This window comes from Dermacentor variabilis, unplaced genomic scaffold (assembly GCF_050947875.1).
Source record: "Dermacentor variabilis isolate Ectoservices unplaced genomic scaffold, ASM5094787v1 scaffold_12, whole genome shotgun sequence".
Taxonomy (NCBI): Eukaryota; Metazoa; Arthropoda; class Arachnida; order Ixodida; family Ixodidae; genus Dermacentor; species Dermacentor variabilis.
In genome coordinates, this window is record NW_027460280.1 from 31,571,430 (window position 1) to 31,591,853 (window position 20,424).

Here is a 20,424-nt window from a genome sequence, read left to right on the forward strand (position 1 = left end):
GTTGACCCCATGTGCTTCAGATTTTCCTCCCTGCAACGAAGGCCAATTTCGGTGCACAAATGCTATATGCATACCCATCCGTTGGCGATGTGATGGACACTCAGACTGCTCGGACCAGTCTGATGAACGAAACTGCAGTAAGTAACTCTCGAATGTATCACTCAGTGCATACTTTTGTGGGGAGCTGCATTGTGAACTCTTGATGGTGGCACCAGCTAAAAGTTTTGAAATGAATTGAAGCAGTATTGTTGTGCACAGGATATAACCTCTGATTGAGCCGGTTTGCAATTACATCTTTGTTTTGGTCACTAGCTTCATCACAAGCATAATTAAGCACAGCTTGTTAAGCTAGAAGTCAGATTGTTCTTGACTAGAGCACTATTCTCTATGTTGTTGCTACTCGAATGAGATATAAGCCGGGCTAATCATTACTAAATGAGAAGTAATGGTCACGAAAACTTTATTAAAGTAGATTTCATTCTTATTTTAGAATCACAGTAAAGAAAATACTACTTGATTGTCAAGCACCATCAAGTGTTCCTTTCTGAAAGCTGTGGTTTGGGCCCAAAGCTTCTGAATGTGCACTGGTATATGCACCCTGCCAGCCTTCCTGCTTCTGCAGCTTTATTTGCACACTGGCAGCCATGTACGCTTTCCTTCCATGACCTTTCTGCTGGCAGAAGCATGGGGAGTCAATGGTGGCACACCAAGCACCTAAATAATAGTTCGAAAAGTGATTAAAAGAGTTTTGTGTTGTAGGCATGGGTGTGTCACCCGTGGGAACGGGTTACTTACTACGAGGGAGAAAGGGCAGAAAGATGAAAGGTATTGTATTGCATTTCTTGAGCACTGAAGTTGTATCTTAAGCACACTCAAGTGGATACAGTGTACTCTTGCTGCATTAATTGTTAATTTTTTATTAAAACTCCTGTCTATACAGCAAGCTTTATATGACATACTGGAAGTAACATTTTACAGCTTCATGATAGCACTTATCATTCACTAGTGCATTTTGTCATTTGCTACATCTTCTTGTTTTTAAAAACTAAGGAGTGCGAACACTCACAGTGCAGTTCTTCCCAGATACATGTGCCCCCCAAAATTCTAGATGCGCAGTTTCTTACGAGCACATCATAAGATACTTAGTGTTAACCATTCATGCTCTAGTTGTGTTATTTGTCTATCCTTCCTGGAGTCAATATGATTGTTGATTGTACAATGAGCCTCTGCTGTTGCTTTCAGCATCTGTTACATGCTTGGATACAAAATTTCTATGTCCATCTGAAAAAAAATGCATTGACAAGTCAAAGCTGTGCGACGGGAAGCAAGATTGTGATGATGGAGCTGATGAAAAGAAGAATTGCTGTAAGTAATAGCTTTACCATTTTTGTGATTTGTTCTAGTGGTGGATGTTACTGCATTTTTGTACAAGCTTTCTTTCTTGCAGCATCCAGCTTATGTCGCACATTGTCATGTGAACACGGCTGCCGTGCATCTTTGGAGGGTGGTGACTGCTTCTGCCCTCCTGGAATGACTATCAATACAAAGGACAAACGGAGTTGTATGGGTACGTTCTCTATCAGCTGTTTGTGCATAGGGGATTTGGCATATTTCCTGTTATGGTTAAGTAAAATGTGGATAGCACAATCATAGTTCAAACAATGTCCTAACGATAGTGACCAGTCAAGTTTAAGAAATTACACAGCTAATTTTCACTCATTGAATGTGCTCACAAATTGCACCTTTATTAAACCTCAGTCACTGACTCTTGAGAACAAGTTAAGGACTGCGCAGAGTGATGGAATGAAGAATGTTAGGCATAACGTTGAAATACAGAAATAGAAAAGTTTGAATCAGAGAGCAAATGGGTATAGCCGATATTATAATTGACATTAAGAGAAAAAAATGGGGCTGGGCAGATCATGTAATGCGCAGGTTAGATAACCGTTGGACCAGTAGGGTTACAGAATGGGTACCAAGAGAAGGGAAGTGCAGTATAGGACGGCAGGAAACTAGGTGATGCGATAAAATTAGGAAATTCACGGGTGTTAGTTAAAATTGGTTGGCACAGGACAGGGGTAATTGGAGATCGCAGGGAGAGGCCTTCATCCTGCAGTGGACATAAACTATGATAGAACATCTTGTCCAGAACGTAGAAATTGTTCTGGACAAGATGGCAGTGAGTTGGTATACAATTCTTCATTTACAAAAGCAATGCAGGTGACACAAAAGAGTGGTGCATGTCAATGATGATGATCAGTCTCAAATATGGCACGCACCCACTATAGATGTGTGCAGAATCAGGCAGTTAGTGGAAAACAGTTGAAAGTATTGACAGCATGACTGCGAACAATGACATTGAAGTGATAATGCCACATGTTTTTTTTTTACGTAACAGCTCACAGGATTTACAGCTGTCAGGTGCCCAATACTATAGAAACATTGCAAATGTGCCAGAGAAAAAAAAACTTTCACTCAACTCTCTTAGGTTTCACTGCATCATTTTGCTGCTTGTGACATCAGTTGTATGATTTGGCTGGCACCCTCAAAAGGACTTATCAAGCCTGAACACAAAAAAGCCTTTATCACAGCAGCTACTTCATCCACAGTGGCTTAAACATTGGTTTACACAAACTGAATTTCACAAATGGTGTAACGAAACTTGAAATATAAAGGTCATCTCAATGGCCACACTTCCGACACGGCAGGCAGGTAAGTGTTTAGACAGTGTTCAACTGAAGGATAGAAATGGAAATTAGGACGGTTTTAACTACTCAAAACTTATCACACTGACCACAAGAAAACCTCACCATGATAACATACAAAACAAATGAAAATAAACATGACGCACCAAGATTTTCTGAATCAAATATATTCGAATATTAATATGTTGGATACCCTTGAACAAGGCAGTCCAACATATTCACAGCCTTTGTCCAAACAGCTGGGAATGTAAGCCTCCACAAAACCATACATTTGAGTTAACTAAATCTGGCCTACTTATACCTGGGGAGTCTGAAAGTGCTGAAGTCTGTCTATGTATTCCGAATTTCACAACAAGCATCACTGTGTGATACAGAAAGCAAGTTGCTTGCATCACAAATAAGATAGTCTCAACTTATTTTTGTAAAGAATGTCTTCCTTTCTTTATTAGCACAAAATTTATATCATTTAATTATTATAATAACTACTTCCTTTCACAAATTGATACATTTAGTTTATGCATCATAGTACAACTGCACTGTTGCAACCAAGAACCCTATAACTGCCGGCTTATTTGTCCATTCCACTTCAGTGGGTGAGCACAATTTGAGGAGGAAAAAGCAGGCAAGCAAAAACAGGATAGTGATCTTCACTATGGGGAGAATGCTGCTGTCACTGTAAATGAGTTTAGAACCAAAGGAATTTATGAAGCCTAATTTATAGAGGGCAGTCGAAGGTATCATGCAGGGAATTCAGGTTTCATTTTTTTTTTTTACCACACATACAATTTTGCTGTGCTGTGTAGTTGTTGCATGTGAAAAAATCTCTTGCGTCATTTAATATCTTCTTGCAGATCTGAATGAGTGCTCTGAATGGGGCTACTGTGACCAGTTGTGCACCAACAGTCCTGGCAGTTATCAGTGTCTTTGTGTTCGTGGTTACACTCTGGACCCACCACGTCATTGCAAAGCGGACAACAGTGAGTTGAAGTTGTCATACGAGAGATGTATGTGTTTCTGAGCCTTCAGTGGCGTTTTTCATTATTCAGGCTCTGCTATGCGACTATTGTTTACTCGTCACAATGCCATTTACTCGGTCAGCAGTGACGGAGCAGACTTGAGCATTTTGGCAAATGCATCTTCAGCATCTGGCTTGGACTACCATCATGACAGAAAGTTGCTTTTCTGGACCGATACTGAAACAAAGCAGGTAGAATTGATTCATTGCTTTTCTTTTTTTCTTTCTTAATGATGTCTGCATTCCACTAAAGGCTTATTTGTCTGCTATTATAAAATTTTCAGATCCACTCAATGAGGCTTGCAGGAGACAAAGAGCTGAGGTCGCCAATCAGTGTTGTTTTTTCTTGGAATCCCGTGTCCATGGCTGTTGATTGGGTTGGAAACAAGCTTTATATCTGTGACTCGCTGGGACAGAAAATTGACTTACTTGAAATGGATGGCCTTAGGCATGCCATTGTTCTCAGCAGGAACCTCTCCAATCCACAGGACATTGCCCTGGATCCAACTGTAGGGTGAGTTTGGAATTTTAAGGCAAATGCTGTTCACTACTTAACAATGTAAAATATATTGGGCAACCAACATAAGCCCAAGGAAAGCATTCCAGAAGGAAAACTAATAGCTTACTTCCTTACCAACACCAATGGACTATTGTAATACATGGTCCAGTACATAGACTAATACTAGTAGACTTGTATAGTGGCACCAATGGGCTTATATCAGTCCAATAAACATGCTGGTCAAGCAGATAGCTGCCTTATAGACGTATCACTCCTGTAGAATTGTAAGCCCTATTACTGCACACATGAAACCAAGAAAAGCATTGGGGCAAATAACTTATTTTAATTTAAATGTAGAACTAATAAAAGGAAAAGTCAACTTAGTTCTGGTGGGAGCTCCCACAGGCAGCAAATTGTCTATTATTGCATTTTCGTTTCCCTATACCTTATTACATCTTAGTTTCAATGAAAAGACATGATTGATGTCTCCTGTACATGCTTTCATTGGCTTTATTATTTGTAAGAGAGGTTAATGAACCCACTAGTTTCCAGGTGAAGATAATGCCAGTAATATGGAAGTATTGAAGGTTAAATCCTACCAGGGACTGCCAGCCATTATATTATCCAGCTTTCTATATTTCAGAAGGATGTAATTTTCTCTCAACAGGGGCTGGTGTTGCTACTTATGACATGGCCAGGTTTATGTATACCCATGTGCAGCTTCACTGCATGTTGTTCCTGTTGCTTTCACCAAAAGTAGTTGTAGGCAGTGATTATGGTAAAGAGCTCACTCGCGAAAAATTCTTTCACCCAAATTATTTGCACTCTTTCAGCTGTGTCTGGCGATGTGAAACACTGTGTTCTAGACTGCCATATGTTGTTCAAAACAAAGTTTTCCAGCAAAAAAAAAAAAGGGGGGGGGGGCTGCAGACAATGCATGCACTGACCGCTAACTGAAGGTTCATTCTAAGAAAGCACAATATATATGCATTTTGTCAAACGCACTCGCAAAAGTGCAGACAAAACAATCCGAAGTTGCACAACTCAGATGGGAGAATGGTAACCCTACACCACAAAAACCAGTTAACTTAACCTAAATACGATATGTGCTCTTTTTATCATAACTGATGGCTATGATACAGCTTGGCACGATATATATGGTCAAAGAATTCTTTAGCTAGCATGAGCTTGTTAAGATGCCAAAGGAGTGATGAAGTATTGCCTTGCTGCCACTGTCTTGACAACACACAAATGAATGTCAGCAAGCTGCACTCTTCATGGTCTGAAGGTCTCGTACAGCATTAATTTTGTTGCCTTAATTCATAAACCATCATCTGAGATATCTTTCCAACTTACAGTGAATACACATTGTTGTCTAATGAAGGTATCACTCCAGCAAGGCTGGTATTTATCTTCCAGTCAGAAACTTGCATCTCTTTCAAGAATCAGCACTGCCAGCACTGCAAATTAACTGTTTTCAACTGAAAACACTGTTCCATCACCACAAAGTTGGCATAATTAAAACTGAAGATATATTTCAATATTTCTTAAAATATTTCTGGCATGCAGCGCAGCAGGATATGTATAATCAGCCACTCGCACAAATACATAAAGGCATATTCTCCATGCGTCATAAAAGAACAGCCTGTCTTTAAACAACAAAAAATGTACTCCCCAAGTGAAGGGCCCAAGAGGCAGGCAGGAAATTGACCATATCATCCACATGTGTGAATGGTGAGATTTTCTTACAAATGAAGACTATATTATAGGATTGGAAAGAATTAACATGATTCATTGTTGTACTCTTCCAGTGTAATAAACTAGACCTTTCAATCATTGACCATGCTTAGCACTTGGTAAAGGTGTAATGTGTAATGTAATCACACTTGTAATGGTATGCTTTTGCAAAGATAGGTGCTGTAGAGAGAATTTCACTCTTTCTCCAAATGTGAAGCCTCAATGCTTTTAGTATATTCATAATAAGTGTTGTTTTATAATTTACCTGTTGCACAGTTTTTTCTTAATTCGAACTTTGTTTTTGTTGCAGCTATATGTTCTTCAGTGATGGTGACCACATTGACCGTGCACACATGGATGGATCACACAGGACGACCATAGTAACTGCCATATACAAGGCTACAGGTCTCACTGTAGACTACGTTACTAAATTTCTTGTGTGGTGCGACTCCCAGCTGGACCAGATTGTTGCCATTGACTACACTGGCAGCAATAGGTAAGTGATATTTGCCAGATTTGTTTAAAAGTTTGGGTGTCAAATGCTGTCTTTATTATTTCAGCTCATTCAACTGTATTTTGACTTCTTCATCATAATGCAGTATTTATTAGCTCTTTATGTCTTACTTAGCTGCTATTGCTGGCTTTATAAGTGCTGTTGTCATGCCCCAATGTTGCTGTGGCAGTGGTAAGCATAGCTGTACATAAGAACACATCAACAGTGATCGAACCTGTGCCCCTTTGATCCTGAAACTGGTAATCAACCACGTTAACCCTCAGTACACCAGCTACCTGCATGCACCAAAAAGGATTTTTGCCTTGTGAAAATGAACTGCCATGTGCCACATTTTGACCACTGATGCAGATTGCAGCATCCATTATTAACAAATGTAGTATATTGAAGATATTGAAGGGGAAGTAAATGCCTGGAGGGTATTGCAGGTGCTAGTTATGATTTTAGTTCTTATAAGTATAGACATAAATTACAGACATACAGTGGTTTGCATAATTTCCTGGGTCTCAATATTCTTGGGCTACTACTTTCTTTCACCTAGCCTCGCTATCTTGTCACTCTTGTATCACCTTCAGAAATGTGCTGCAGGGAGAGGCAGATGACTAGATTAGTTCTTCCTTCCTGGATCTTTGAGAAATGGCAGAACAGAGACAGAAGAAAGCTTTTTACAGAAGTGTGTTCTGCCTTATCTAACTGAGGAAGATAAACTCTGATGGAACTGAGAAGCCTTTCTTAATGTGAAGATGGGTGTAAACACTAGTGCAAATAGTCATACTTCCTCTATCCTTTACCTCTCTCTGAATCTCGAACATCCTCCAACCTTGGTAAATACATTGACAAATTTTTTGTGATCATTGTAATCATTTTGTGTTCTTGCATCAATAACCAATCTCTGAAATTTAATTAATAGGTTTCCTATAGGAAACAGTAGAAGTTAAAATAGGCCCCATAGAACGAATGTATTGTAGAGCAAACCTGCCCACAGAACAAATTAAGTTCATTCTGTGAGGCACCACTGCATTAAAAGCAATATTACAATTGAGGAGCCAAATGCATTTAGACATGAGTAGAAGCTTGTCATTTGCCATTTGAAGGGAGAACTGTGGTAGGGTGCATGAAGTTGTTAACACTAGCTTTTAGTAATCACGTGTACATTTTGCCATATGATGCTGTGAACTTTAATCGATGCAGAAGCCTGCAATTTTTCTGCTTTCACTGGCATCCTCAGAAGTATTTAATTTGTCAAATACTCCTTCAGCTTTGTCAAGTTTAATTCAGATGGTCAAATTTAGTTAAGAAAATTTGGCATAGTTTTATGCATTTAAGTAAAATTTATCATTGGCATTGTGTATTTATATGATGCAGTCAACAGTAGAATCACCACCACAGTGAATACTCTCCACAAACTAGCTAGCGTACGTGTTAGTATGCTTGGGCCTTTCATTGCATTAGGTGCAAATAGTCTCTCCCATGTGTCTCTGTACTTATGACAATAGTGCAACTATTGCATATCTTTTTTGAGCACTGACAAGATTTGTCTATCCCCCCCCCCCACTTCCGTCCCACTTCTCCCACCATAAGGAACATCATTATTCGAGGTAGCACCCGTGTGCCATCTCCGAACAAGATTACATTGTTTGAGGACAAAGTGTATTGGACGGATGGTACCCGACAAGGGGTTCTCCAAGCCAAAATATTCAACAACAATGATACAGTCACAATAGTACATAGGGATAGACAGCTTTCAAAGGAACCTGGTGCCATCAAGTCCTACCATCCCTTGCGCCAGCCTGTCGGTGAGCCAATATTGTCAAGGAATTTCAACCTTTGTGTGCTGGTTCATCCTTGATGTATGTGTTTAAGCTGATTCTTCTCATGTGTTGCATTTCAGTATCAAATCCCTGTGGTCTGAACAATGGTGGCTGTCAGCACATGTGCATTGTGACTCGGGGATCTGGTGGATTTGGTCTGCTTGGCTACAGATGTGTTTGTCACACAGGCTTTGAACTGCTGTCAAATAGAAAGGACTGCACAAGTAAGTTGACAGTGCTAGAAATTGCTGACAAAATGGCTTGAACTCTGGCCATAAATTTGCTTAAGTTCTGATGTGCCAGTGGTACTGGCTGATGCACAGTTTTCAATTATTCTGCCCTTCTGTAACTTCTTTATTCTACAGTTAAACTGCACTTTAACATGGTGGATAACAGTTAAATTCCACTTTAACACATTGGATAAGCTTGAAGAGTTATGTTGGTAAATTAGAAGATTTGTTAAAGAAAATTTTTTTTTGTTTTGCTAACCCTGTGTTCAAAGTAGCGACAGCAATAGCCATCATAGTGTTACGCACAGTATCAGTTGGAGCATATGTTTCCAGTGGGGCATAAACAGTCTTACATCACTGCATGTTTGAAGCTGGGCTTTGCCTGCCTATATGATACAACACTGTCTTGGTCTAAGAATATCTCGAACCTGATGCAAAGAATGTTGGACAGCTTGTACCCAGTGAGTGTAGCTGTTTGATTACTAGCCTATGCCTACAAAGATGTGGGCAGCGCTGAAGACGAACCACTACAACATTTCACCTCATACTCATTATAGTGTAGTACACCAAGCCAAGACTACCCAGAAGCCAGCAGCAATCCGCAACAAGTCTAAAAGATAGAATAAAGACAGTGTCGTTTTGGAAATCATGGCAGTAATTACGGCCTTCCTCGATCCATGGCATTGAACACCAAGTTAAACGCAAAACTCATCGGAACTTTTCTTCGCTCCACTCTCTCACCAGTGGTAGGATAGATTGAATTTCCATCAACAATGCCAGCAGCACATGCTATTTATGTGGTCTGTCAATATGCTTGTCACATTTAATGCAAAAGTCACTATTAGCATTGCACATCTTCAGAACAGTAAACAATCAGACTATCTAAACTGTCCATTGTGACATGTCAAAATGGGCATTCAAAGTTCCTGGGAGCATGAGTATTCTGTCAGTGATAGATTGCCGGTTCAATGCATTCATACCTTTAGAGACCCACAACTTCTTTTACATACATGACTTCTTGCCACCAGCTTCGCATAGCTTCCTCATTGCTGGTTTATGACTGCCTTTTATATCCTGTAGCACACACAACTTCTGCCTCATGAAGGATAGTGGCTCTTTGTGCTCGCACTTTGTTAATATCTAGTGGCCCAGTTAATTGGAGCATCAAACAGCCATGGTTGCTTAGTGGCTATGGTGTTGGGCCACTGAGCACGAGGTCGCAGGATTGAATCCCGGCCATGGCAGCCGCATTTCGATGGGGGCAAAAGGTGATAACCCGGTGTACTTAGATTTATGTGCATGGTAAAGAAACCCAGGTGGTCCAAATTATCCCAGAATCTCCCACTACAGCGTGCCTCATAATCAGATCATGGTTTTGGCATGTAAAACACCATAAGTTAAATTAATTAACTGGAGCATCACTTATCACTTTTTGGAGTGAAGGATCCCAGCTTTGATGCCAGCTGATGTTTTTTTTTAATTATTTACAAATATATTCTATTTTATTGGTGGCATGACGATGTGATCATTACTCGGGAATCAACTGCAATAATGGCCGATGGTGGCGATGCCACAAATTCATATTGAAAGTCTATATAACAACCCTAGAATAGCTATCCCTATAAAATACTGTGACAGTTGCACAGGGTGCATATTCTCAATGCAGAAGGTATGCTGAGCCATTTGTAGAGTAAGATGCTGGCCAATTCGGTAAAAAACATATTATTAGCAACAATGATTGGCCAATGACACACCGTTTTCGTAATCAGAGGTTTTTGAATTCAGCCTTATATGTTTATTTTGAGGGGTAATAGCTGCAGTTTATGCTGGCACAAACATTAGCAGATGGTTCAATATCCACTTATAATAAATGGATGGGTCATGCTGTTCATGATCCTCTGGTCTCATGTACAAACTGCCTCTTAACTTATTTCTAATAGGTCCTTAGACTGAAAGTGATTGATTTAATTTTATTCTTTCAAGGTCACAAAACTATTAAGATCTGTCGCCCAATACAGGAAATGATAACTTGTTAGTTAAATAAGGACATTCATAAAGTTATGTATTATATATTGTAACAGGTAATATATTACAATGTTACTGGTGGATTTTAAGGAGGTTTGCACGTGGGACAAGATTGGGGAAGAAGAGTAAAAATAAGGACTGAAAAAACAAATTGGCAGTTTGGCTCGAAGGGCAAAACATTGACAACGATAGCCAGGTTTTGTGCTGCCCTTGAACTCCTCGGATGGTGTTCTATCTCTATGCAGGTGCAGCACATGTGGGTGTGTCAGAATTGTTGGACGCTTAAAAGGTTTAGCATGCAGTGTAAAACTTATAATAGCATCACGCCAGTGCCACTATACTACCCATAAAGAGCACTGTAGCTGGCGCCAATAAAATTAATTACTTTCGGATTGTGAGCCCTGATAATGTTTTGCTATTTTTAATTGCATATTAAGATTTAAAATTAAAGGCATATGCTGCGAATGAAACATTTTATGACTTGCTTGCACTCCACAATTGTGAAAAATGCTAAGGAATAATTCAGTCAAGACTATAAATCCTAGTTTGAGCAAATTTGCCATTTGAATAATATAGCATCTACCTAGCTAGCATATACAGCATACATAAACATATAGCATATATAAACAAATATATATGAAATATCAGGGCATCGCTGATTGCAAAAGATAGTAAAATTTCACCGTCACTATCCATATAATTGATGCAGAATTTCAGTACAAGGCCTCTGATGGATGCACCCACTTCAATATGTGATATTTTTTATTATAGCTTTGTTTGTTGAAAATGAACCTGACCATAATTATGAACGCCATTTATTACAGACAGCACTGTATATTTCAAAAGTACGTTTCTATTTTTTCCAGGGGTGTCAACATTCTTGCTTTACTCTCAGCAGAAGTTTGTGCGTGGCAGCCTCATGAACATAACTCAGGATGGGTTCACAGATGCCATGGTGCCAATTGTTAGCAAATCAGCTCGCTTTGTTGGCTTAGACTTCGATGCACGTGAAAGATTCATTTACTACTCCGATGTCATCCTGGATGTTATCTACAGAGTCACAATTGATGGATCAGGTTGGTACTCATTTTTTACAATTTTCTTTGTTTCTTTATGAAAGTGCATTTTATTGACATCTAACTTGCCTCTTTTTTATTTAAAACAGGGAAAGAAAATGTTTTAGCATCCCAAAATGAAGGAGTAGAAGGCCTGGCCTTGGACTGGGTTTCTCATAACCTATATTACATTGACAGCAGAAAAGGAACGCTGAATGTCATTAGTGTCAAAAACTTCCAGTACCGAAGAACACTGTTGAAGAACTTAAAGCGTCCTCGTGCCATTGTTGTCCATCCAAACAAAGGGTGGGTGGTAATGTTTCTGTAAAAATGTGCTATTCTTGCTTCAGATGTGCAGTAAACCTTAAGTACTTCGCTACTGTGAGGCATGTTATATCCTTTGAAACATCATTGTTCTGAGGCAGCTTCATGGGTGCAAACATCTGTCATGCTGGTGCATGATGCTATTCTTGCTGTTTGTTGCACCTCAACCTCTAAACCAAATTGAATGTATGAACAGCTAAACAATAGGAGTTAGCCTTAAATAGAACTGTAGGTATTAGGCTTGTTGCTTCCGCATTATGATAAATTGTAGCATTAGACACACAGACATAAAAAAAAAAGAGGACATGTGAGTGCTCATGTGTAGTCTTTTTTCTGTGTGTATGTGCATCTCTAGGCAACAAATAATTTTGGAAAGCATTAATCCAGTCACGACAATCATTTCCTGGTTCACTCATTACATATTCAGATCAGAGTTTCTTAGTTTAACACACTTAAGGCTCGTTTACAGACACTTGGAGTATAAAGCAGCACAGAATCCAATTCTGCAGCGGTGAATTCTACCGAAAAGGCCCTAAACATTGCACAGCTGTGTAAGTGCTTACTCGGCAGGTTGTGCCATTAGTAAAATATTGTGAGCTTTGTTTTCCATGGTATTTCAAGAGCTGGAAGCAGCTCAAGTAGTACAAAAGGCGAGCAATGAGATTGACACAGCATTTTGGCAGTAGGAGATTCCACGCTGCTCTAGACACTGAGTGTCCCAGTGTGAACTAGTCATTAGTGTCAGTTGAGCAGTATGTTTAGCTCTGAGGATCTTTTTTTAGTTTTTCTGTTGAACCAGTTGTTGGCACTTGTACATGGCTTCTTCACTTATCTTTGCAGGTATGTCTTTTACTCTGAATGGGACAGACCAGCAAATATCAGCCGTGCATACCTGGATGGAAGCAATGTGATGGTTTTTCGAGGTGTGCTGTTGGGATGGCCGAATGGGCTCAGCATAGATTTTCAGACTGATCGTCTATATTGGTGTGATGCACTTCTGGATCACATACAGCATGCCAATCTGGATGGAACAGATGTTCAGACCATCAACTCTCCACGTATTAAGCACCCTTTCTCGCTAGTCATTCATGGAGGTGAGTTTTTAGTTTTTGAAGTTGGGATTGGGGGTATTTCTGCATAGATTGACAGTTCCAGTGCTACTGTGCTATTCTGAAAAAGTATACTTATCTTGTTTTTCTGGCATGTTGCAGATTGGCTGTTTGTCACGGATTGGCGTTTAGACGCAATCTTGAAAATGCACAAGATTACTGGAGCTGATGAGAAGATTATAACTACAGTGGAAGAAGGCAGCCGACTTTACGGCATTAAGGTCTACAGCCGGGACAACCAGAAAGTTGACAGTAAGTTAAATTTCATTGAATAGAATATGTGGAGCCATAGGGGCCTATTCATATTGTGAAAAGATGGCATTAGCAGCAACAAAGCATGTTCCTCAAGAGTTCGTCAAATTTTCTGTCAATGTCTACGTTGCAAAAAATCTTGTTGCACTGCACAAATGGCGACAATTTTGCCTGAGTGTGTTAATTTTTGACAACTAAAACAAATACATGTGCAGCCAAGTTCCTTTGTTATTCTTCTATGCTCACATCATGGTGCATGCCATGAAGCTATACCAGATTTTTCCTTTACGAGGCTGTCGAAATACCACATGCCCTAAAGCAACACTGGCTATGTCGTTGTAATATTGTTATACTTGCTAGTTTACGACTCACTGCAAAGAATGCCCACCACTTCATGCCACCTATAATAACCCTCTGCCATCAGCAAAGAAGCCTACAAGATGTGGCGGGGGCTCCCTTTATGCTTTCCTCACACAGCGTGTTGCTGCTACAAATGCTTCCTGCACCTTTACTCAAGTATGGTCACCTAGGCCTTGCTTGCATCCAGCATTGCCCTCTGCCGTCACCAGTAAAACGACCACTAAATCCTCTGTTGCATATCAGTGACTGATCCAACTGGCACATGCAACTAAGCTTACTTAGGTGTTCTTAACATCATGATTCACTAGTAATTAACAAGCTATTTTGTTGCACAGATTATATTGGGGAGGAAAAATTTAATGTGAAAACCTTGTACACCAATAAAAGATTTCTGCATAAGTCATTGTTTGATAGTGAGTTAAACCACAGCGAAGCAAGTGATCCCCATTTAAATGACTGCCTCCATGTTCTTTATTATTATTATGATTTCAAAATTTCAGCATGATATGCTATTAACTGTTGGCAAACAAGTTATTGGGGCTTGTTGGTGATGATGTGCGAGAAAAATTCCCAAACGTTGTTGTTTGCATGGTTTGGTAAGGTTACCAATGGCATATTTCTTATGTTGGCCGGCAGTTTTAGCAAACTGATTCTCTAGTGAAGCAGTGCCTCATTAGATTAATGGAAAACATTACTGAACATACTGTGTGCTTCATTACAGCGAGTTTTGACATGAAGACACTTGTTTAATTTCTGTGCTCAGCATATGAAAGTGATTGGCTTATTGCAGGAATTTGTTCCACTGTAAACATAGTTGCATGAGCACAGTGACTCCTCATTTTTCTGAGGTTGTGCATTAATGTGGTTCAATCAGTAGACAATGTTCCCCACACATTTATTTCCACTTGCAAGAACACTGAAATAATAATCTGTTGATGCAGGAGTTAGCATGAATAGAACATATTATTTTATGTCTTTCCATTTCTCCACACTGTCAGGTCGCCATCCATGTCAATTCAACAATGGTGGCTGCCAAAAGTTGTGCTTTCCCATCCCATCAAATGGAAGCCAAGGCCCTGATCTGGTTGTGAGCTGTGGCTGCCCGTACGGTGAACAGCTGTCAAAGGACAACAGAACCTGTATTTCAGACCCATCTGCTGAGCCACCTGTTCAGGCATGCCCCAACACATGGGACTTTACATGTGAGAACCAGCGCTGCATCCCAAAAACCTGGGTGTGTGATGGAGATGATGACTGTCTTGACAACTCGGATGAGATGAACAACTGTACACGTAAGCACTTATTCAGACTTCTTGTCACCATTGGTAAATAAGATTGCTAGCACACTCTGAGAAATGATATATATTACGGGATTTACACATTGTGTAACCATAAGCAATATATGCCCAAGGTCAGTTGCAGAAACAGTGCACTCAGTGCTGTCCTCACTCTTGCTTTCTGGAGCACATTTTTGTTGTTGGTTTGTTTGCACTATGGGTGTGCATCCTTTTTCCATTTTGCTCTCGCATCCGAATCATGTCCCAATATCCATGCACCATTTTGGAGACAAATGGGATGTCCGCTGCACATCCAGTTTTGGATATCCTACACGGATGTCACAAGGCTATCCCATGTGGACTTTTTATCAGCATACACGTGAATATTTGTCCTACAATTGAGGCTTTGCCTTTGTGTTTACTTGTAAAAATATGATGCTTCTCACACCTTCGAATTACCGTATTTATTCGCGTATAACCCGCACCAAAATGTGAAAAAACGCGTTTAAAAAGTGGGGGTGCGGGTTATCTGCGAATTTTTTCCTTGGGAGGGGGGGGGGGGGGGGTCGGCTTCACCGCAATGTGCGGCGGCCTCCCCGTGTAGTCCGCCATCCCCATCGTCATCGACGCTTGTCAAGCCGATGAAGGGCCAACGAAAGGCCAGCATTGTTGAGCCACAGAACACCTATACAAACTTAGAGAAGGGAAACTGTACCTTCCACAGTGCTACGGAAATAAGCGTAGCGGTGGCGTCGTGAACTAAAGTATGTGACCACGGGTGGCGCTGTACAACAGGAAACGGAAACGGGGTTTTGCACAGTATGGTCGCTTTACCTACTGGGTTCTGGCTGATGCGCATCGATCGTGCTCCCGCCAGTTAGGTTGCTGTGTGGCAAACGTAGCGCCTACATATGTATGTAGGCGCTACGTTTGCCACACAGCAACCAAACTGGCGGGAGCACGATCAAGGCGCAGCAGAATATATGTAGCGCTGGGTCATATCGAGTTAAGGCACACTCTGAACTGACTTTTAAGGGCATCCCGAGCGGTTTTTCGTTTATTACGCCGCCGTTACCCCGAGTTGTGCCGCCGCGCTCCAGCTGTTTCATTTCGTGTAGGGCTACTGAAAGAGTGCGGTTTCCAGGTGGCACGATGGCCTCGACTGGAATAAACGCACAGACCAAAGATTGAGTAAGCTTGAAAATATTTTATTTGCATTTTACAAGAACAACAAAAAGCACACGTCTACGGATCCACACAAACGCGGTTACATAGTCAAGAACATAGTCAAGAAATGGCTCATTAATAAGGGTAGCACAGACGCACAAGAAAGAAGACCTAAGCTACAAAATGTACAGTCGGCTGCTAAACATAACTTCCCTGTCACCGCGTGTCACTTTTATACAGCATCTTTAGAGCACTACCAGGCCGGGTAATTTGGCGAAAAGAACGCAACAGCTTACGGCCGTCAGCTGCCTCTTCCTTACGGGTGTCATAATTATCCTAATCTCCGCATCAACGTCGTGCAAGTCCGCATACAGGTATCTGTATCTGAACCACATGTGCCAGCTTAATACATGTGTAGTGAAATTATGATAACCACTGCGTCTTATCAAACGTATTGGTTTTGCAAATGCGCATTACAACTGACGGAACGACATACTGTAAGTGAAGCACAAGAGAACAAGGACAAAAGGAGGATGCAACACTTGAAGAAGAAGTGAAGAATTAGTAGGCGTACAGCAAACAAGCGATGACGGAGAACACACAATGATGCATCGGGTGTTCTGTGACATCGGTTTGCGTACCTACGGTGTTATGGAGATCAACGGCATAAAAACGTACCTTCAAGCGTATTCCGTCAACCTCCGCCGCATTCATTATGATAATCAACGCCTAAACAAAATGAGGCACTATTTTTTGCCAAGAGTAGACCTCTTTACAGCAAGTCTGTGTAATTACTCGCAGACGAAACCAGCATGCTTTCGAAAATGTTTTACCGCCGTAGTATTCGAACGCCAACGGCCAGGAAACACATCGATACCAATAGGCTGTCGGCTGTCGGTGGTTAATCAAGTACAAAAACCTTGACGCTATGACTAAAAAGCAGCTTCAACAATCAAATTTAAAAAAAATCAACTGCCTATTTGCTTGAGGTAAAAAAACATCCTTAGGCACCTCGATTGTTCATGTCAATGGTTTGTGTAAATTAAAAAAATCAGCATGTTTAGCGCCCCTAGCAGAGAAAGCACCAATTAAAGTATTCGACCAAATTACAGTAGCTCCACTTACGCGCTTACGCTGAAAAGCGCCTCGATTGATTTTTCGCCCTCTGTGGCCATTTGTTGAACTTGAGAGTGTGCGGGGCCTGGTTGAGCCTCGCGTTAGGCGCTGTTTAGTGTACTTACCCCAGTTTGCACTGTTTGCCTGCTTTGTTTTGGCATCATGAGTGCGACTCGACGGCAGTGTTTCACAGCGAAAGAGAAGCTAAAGATTATAGCCGCTGCCGAAGAAATCGGCAACAGAGCTGCTGCAAGACAGCATGACGTCGACGAGTCGTGCATTCGCGACTGGAGGAAGAAAAAAGAGAGTCTCGAAGCAACGAACCGGAACAGGCGAGCGTTTCGGGGTCCGAAGACTGGCGCGTACCCCCACCTCGAGACGCAGCTTGCGAAGTTCATTGAGGAGCAGAGAAGTCGTGGCCACGCTGTTTCGACTGAGATGGCGCAAATGGAAGCCCTGAAGTTGGCCCGGGAATTGAACATTCCACGTGAGTTTCGTGCAAGCCGTGGATGGCTTCAGCGCTTCATGCGAAGACATGGATTTTCTATGCGGCGGCGAACAACCATGTGCCAGCGGCTTCCTGAAGCCTACGAGGAAAAGTTGTTGAACTTTCAACGATATGTGATCGCACTTCGGAAGGAGCACAGCTATTTGCTGTCTCAGGTGGGGAATGCTGATCAAACACCTGTGCCGATGGACACGACCATGGAAAAAAAGGGCTCCAAATCAGTCAGCGTGCTGACCGGCGGAAATGCCAAGCTGCGCTGCACAGTCATGCTATGCGCTTTGGCTGACGGCACGAAACTGCGCCCGTATGTGATTTTCAAACGCAAGACGCTGCCTAGCATTCCACTGCCCCCAGGAATCGTTGTGCGTGCGGAAGAAAATTCGTGGATGAACAGTGGCCTAGTCGGTGACTGGCTTCGAGTAATCTGGGAGCGAAGACCAGGTGCCTTGCTGGCACGCCGGTCGATGCTCGTACTAGATTCCTTCAGAGGCCACTGCACTGATGCGGTGAAGGCTCGCCTTGCCGAGACCAGCACCGACCTCGTCATAATACCTGGCGGCATGACGTCCATGCTACAGCCACTCGACGTGTGCCTGAACAAGCCGTTCAAGGCACACGTGAAGCGGCTGTATGCCCAGTGGATGGCCGACGGCATGTACGCCCTCACACCGACGGGACGCGTGCGAAGGCCTGATATTCCATTGCTGTGCCAGTGGATCGTGGATGCGTGGAAAGCGATACCGGCCGATTTGGTGCGCAAAAGCTTTAAAAAATGTGCGATCAGTAATAGTCTGGATGGTTCCGAGGACGACTACGTCTTTGAGAGTGGCGATGAAGCCTCGGATGGCAGCAGTGAGAGCGGCGACGATTAAGAATCGGATAACCAGTGACGTGGTGGCGGTCGTTTGAATAAATGTTCTGAAAACGAAATGATCACTGAGTGCGAGTTGCATCTTTCTAGCGCTCATTTTTTTTTTTTTCAGGTAAACGTGCGGGTTATACGCGAGTTTTTTTTTTTTTTTTTTCCGCCGAGTTCAAAGTTAGGGGTGCGGGTTATACGCAGGGGCGGGTTATACGCGGGTAAATACGGTACAATCTGGAGCGATCGGGTCTGTAGCTGGTGTGTTTGTTGTACTTTATGAATTTTCTGGTGTAATTCACCTTGAAAACTTCAGTTTGTTGCATAAGCCACTTAGGCCTGGTGCAAGGCCTAGAAGAATGAGGAGTGGGCAGCACTTTGGCACATGTGTCTGTGCACGTAACATGTACACAACATGTATCTGTTCTTGATGCATGAGTGCTCAAGCTGCCTGTTGCATCTGTCACGCAGTTTGTGCTGCGACCGTAATAAATATTATGGTGCAAACACTGTGCAAAAGGCCCTGACATACATCCGTAAAATGTATGCAGCATGTCCCCATGATGTCCCTCGTGGACATGCAAGGGATTTCTACAGCACACTGAAAATGTAGCCAAATGGTTATGTGAGCGATGTCCGCAGGACGTATTCGACACATCCCTAGGATAAGCATGCCCTGACATTAGATGTCCATAGGATATCTATAGGACGTCATTGTTGGCACTGGAGTGGCATAGAACTGAGCACAAGGCATCGCTACAAAAATCGTGGCCCATATCTCGACCATTGTCGTTATTACCTCGGCCATTATATTGACAGCGTTGTTGCAACAGATAGACAGAGGACAGTCGGTGTATGCACCGAATTCTCATCGGCGCCAGCAGATGCCAACGACCATGCCAGCGATGTATCAAGAGGAAAATATCTTTTTTCTGCTAGACTCAGTGGCCAAATTTACACAGGACCGTGCAGCCGGAGTCTGAATTATTGCACGGCATGCTGTAAGGTGTCTGAAATTTTGATCCTCCGTATACATTAAGTCTGTGGGGCTACTGGTGGTGCTGCAGAGCTGTCCTAATAAGCAAGCATGTCCAAATTATCGCTTGTCAACTTATTTGAATCTTGACACTTGTTAACAAGTTATGTTTACCCACTGTCTGAATGAGCTTCCAAAGATGCCGTTACAGTGTAGTTCAAGCTCGGATTGTTATTGGTCTTCTCTGGCCATCAAAGCTAAGCATGCATATTCAGAGCTCATAGGTTTTGTGAAAGTTTCCATGGTGTATAATGGTGTGTCTGTCTTTACTTGCAGGAAACACTTGCAGTCCTCGAGAGTTCAGGTGTGGTAGTGGTCGATGCATACCCCTGTCATTCAAATGTGACTCCGACAACGACTGTGGGGACTTCTCTGATGAAACCGGATGCAGTAGGTTTACTGTTTCATTTAGCTTCTTCAGTGCTGTTTTGCTCCATATGCACATACAGTAACAACTTTTTTTTTTTTTTAAGCAAATGTCAAGTGTGACAACTCGGAGTTCTCCTGCGAGAATGGGCGATGTATTCCGCAATCTTGGAAGTGCGATTCTGAAAATGACTGCGGGGACGGTTCAGATGAAGGAGATTTTTGTAGTGAGTATGCTGGCACTTGATTGGCAGTTCATTGTCTCACTTCCATGTTTTTGGTTTGGCTTTCTGGTTACTGCATTGCTAACATAGGGTGTCTACCAAGTTGACATTTCCAAATTCCCCGAGTTTTCCAGGTTTTCCTGAGTGCCTTTGCAAAATTCCCTGAGTGACACAGAACTTTGTTTTATGTCAAGAAGGGCTGACACCATGTCGCCTGACGCTGTCACTCTCTATAAAT

General features: G+C 41.9%; 1 protein-coding gene across 5 annotated transcripts in view; it reads left to right on the plus strand.

Moving 5' to 3' along the window:
• The window catches only part of mgl (low-density lipoprotein receptor-related protein megalin), a 258,781-nt gene that overhangs the window by 164,351 nt on the left and 74,006 nt on the right, over positions 1–20,424 (plus strand). For all 5 annotated transcript variants that reach the window (XM_075677360.1, XM_075677363.1, XM_075677361.1 and 2 more), the window contains 16 exons: positions 21–137; positions 1,243–1,365; positions 1,448–1,567; positions 3,557–3,682; positions 3,752–3,912; positions 4,005–4,234; positions 6,267–6,452; positions 8,049–8,263; positions 8,359–8,502; positions 11,400–11,609; positions 11,699–11,894; positions 12,753–13,006; positions 13,124–13,273; positions 14,632–14,925; positions 19,873–19,986; positions 20,070–20,189. In XM_075677360.1, the coding sequence (XP_075533475.1) occupies positions 21–137; positions 1,243–1,365; positions 1,448–1,567; positions 3,557–3,682; positions 3,752–3,912; positions 4,005–4,234; positions 6,267–6,452; positions 8,049–8,263; positions 8,359–8,502; positions 11,400–11,609; positions 11,699–11,894; positions 12,753–13,006; positions 13,124–13,273; positions 14,632–14,925; positions 19,873–19,986; positions 20,070–20,189 (2,760 nt within the window). The remainder of the gene's footprint in view (positions 1–20; positions 138–1,242; positions 1,366–1,447; positions 1,568–3,556; positions 3,683–3,751; positions 3,913–4,004; positions 4,235–6,266; positions 6,453–8,048; positions 8,264–8,358; positions 8,503–11,399; positions 11,610–11,698; positions 11,895–12,752; positions 13,007–13,123; positions 13,274–14,631; positions 14,926–19,872; positions 19,987–20,069; positions 20,190–20,424) is intronic.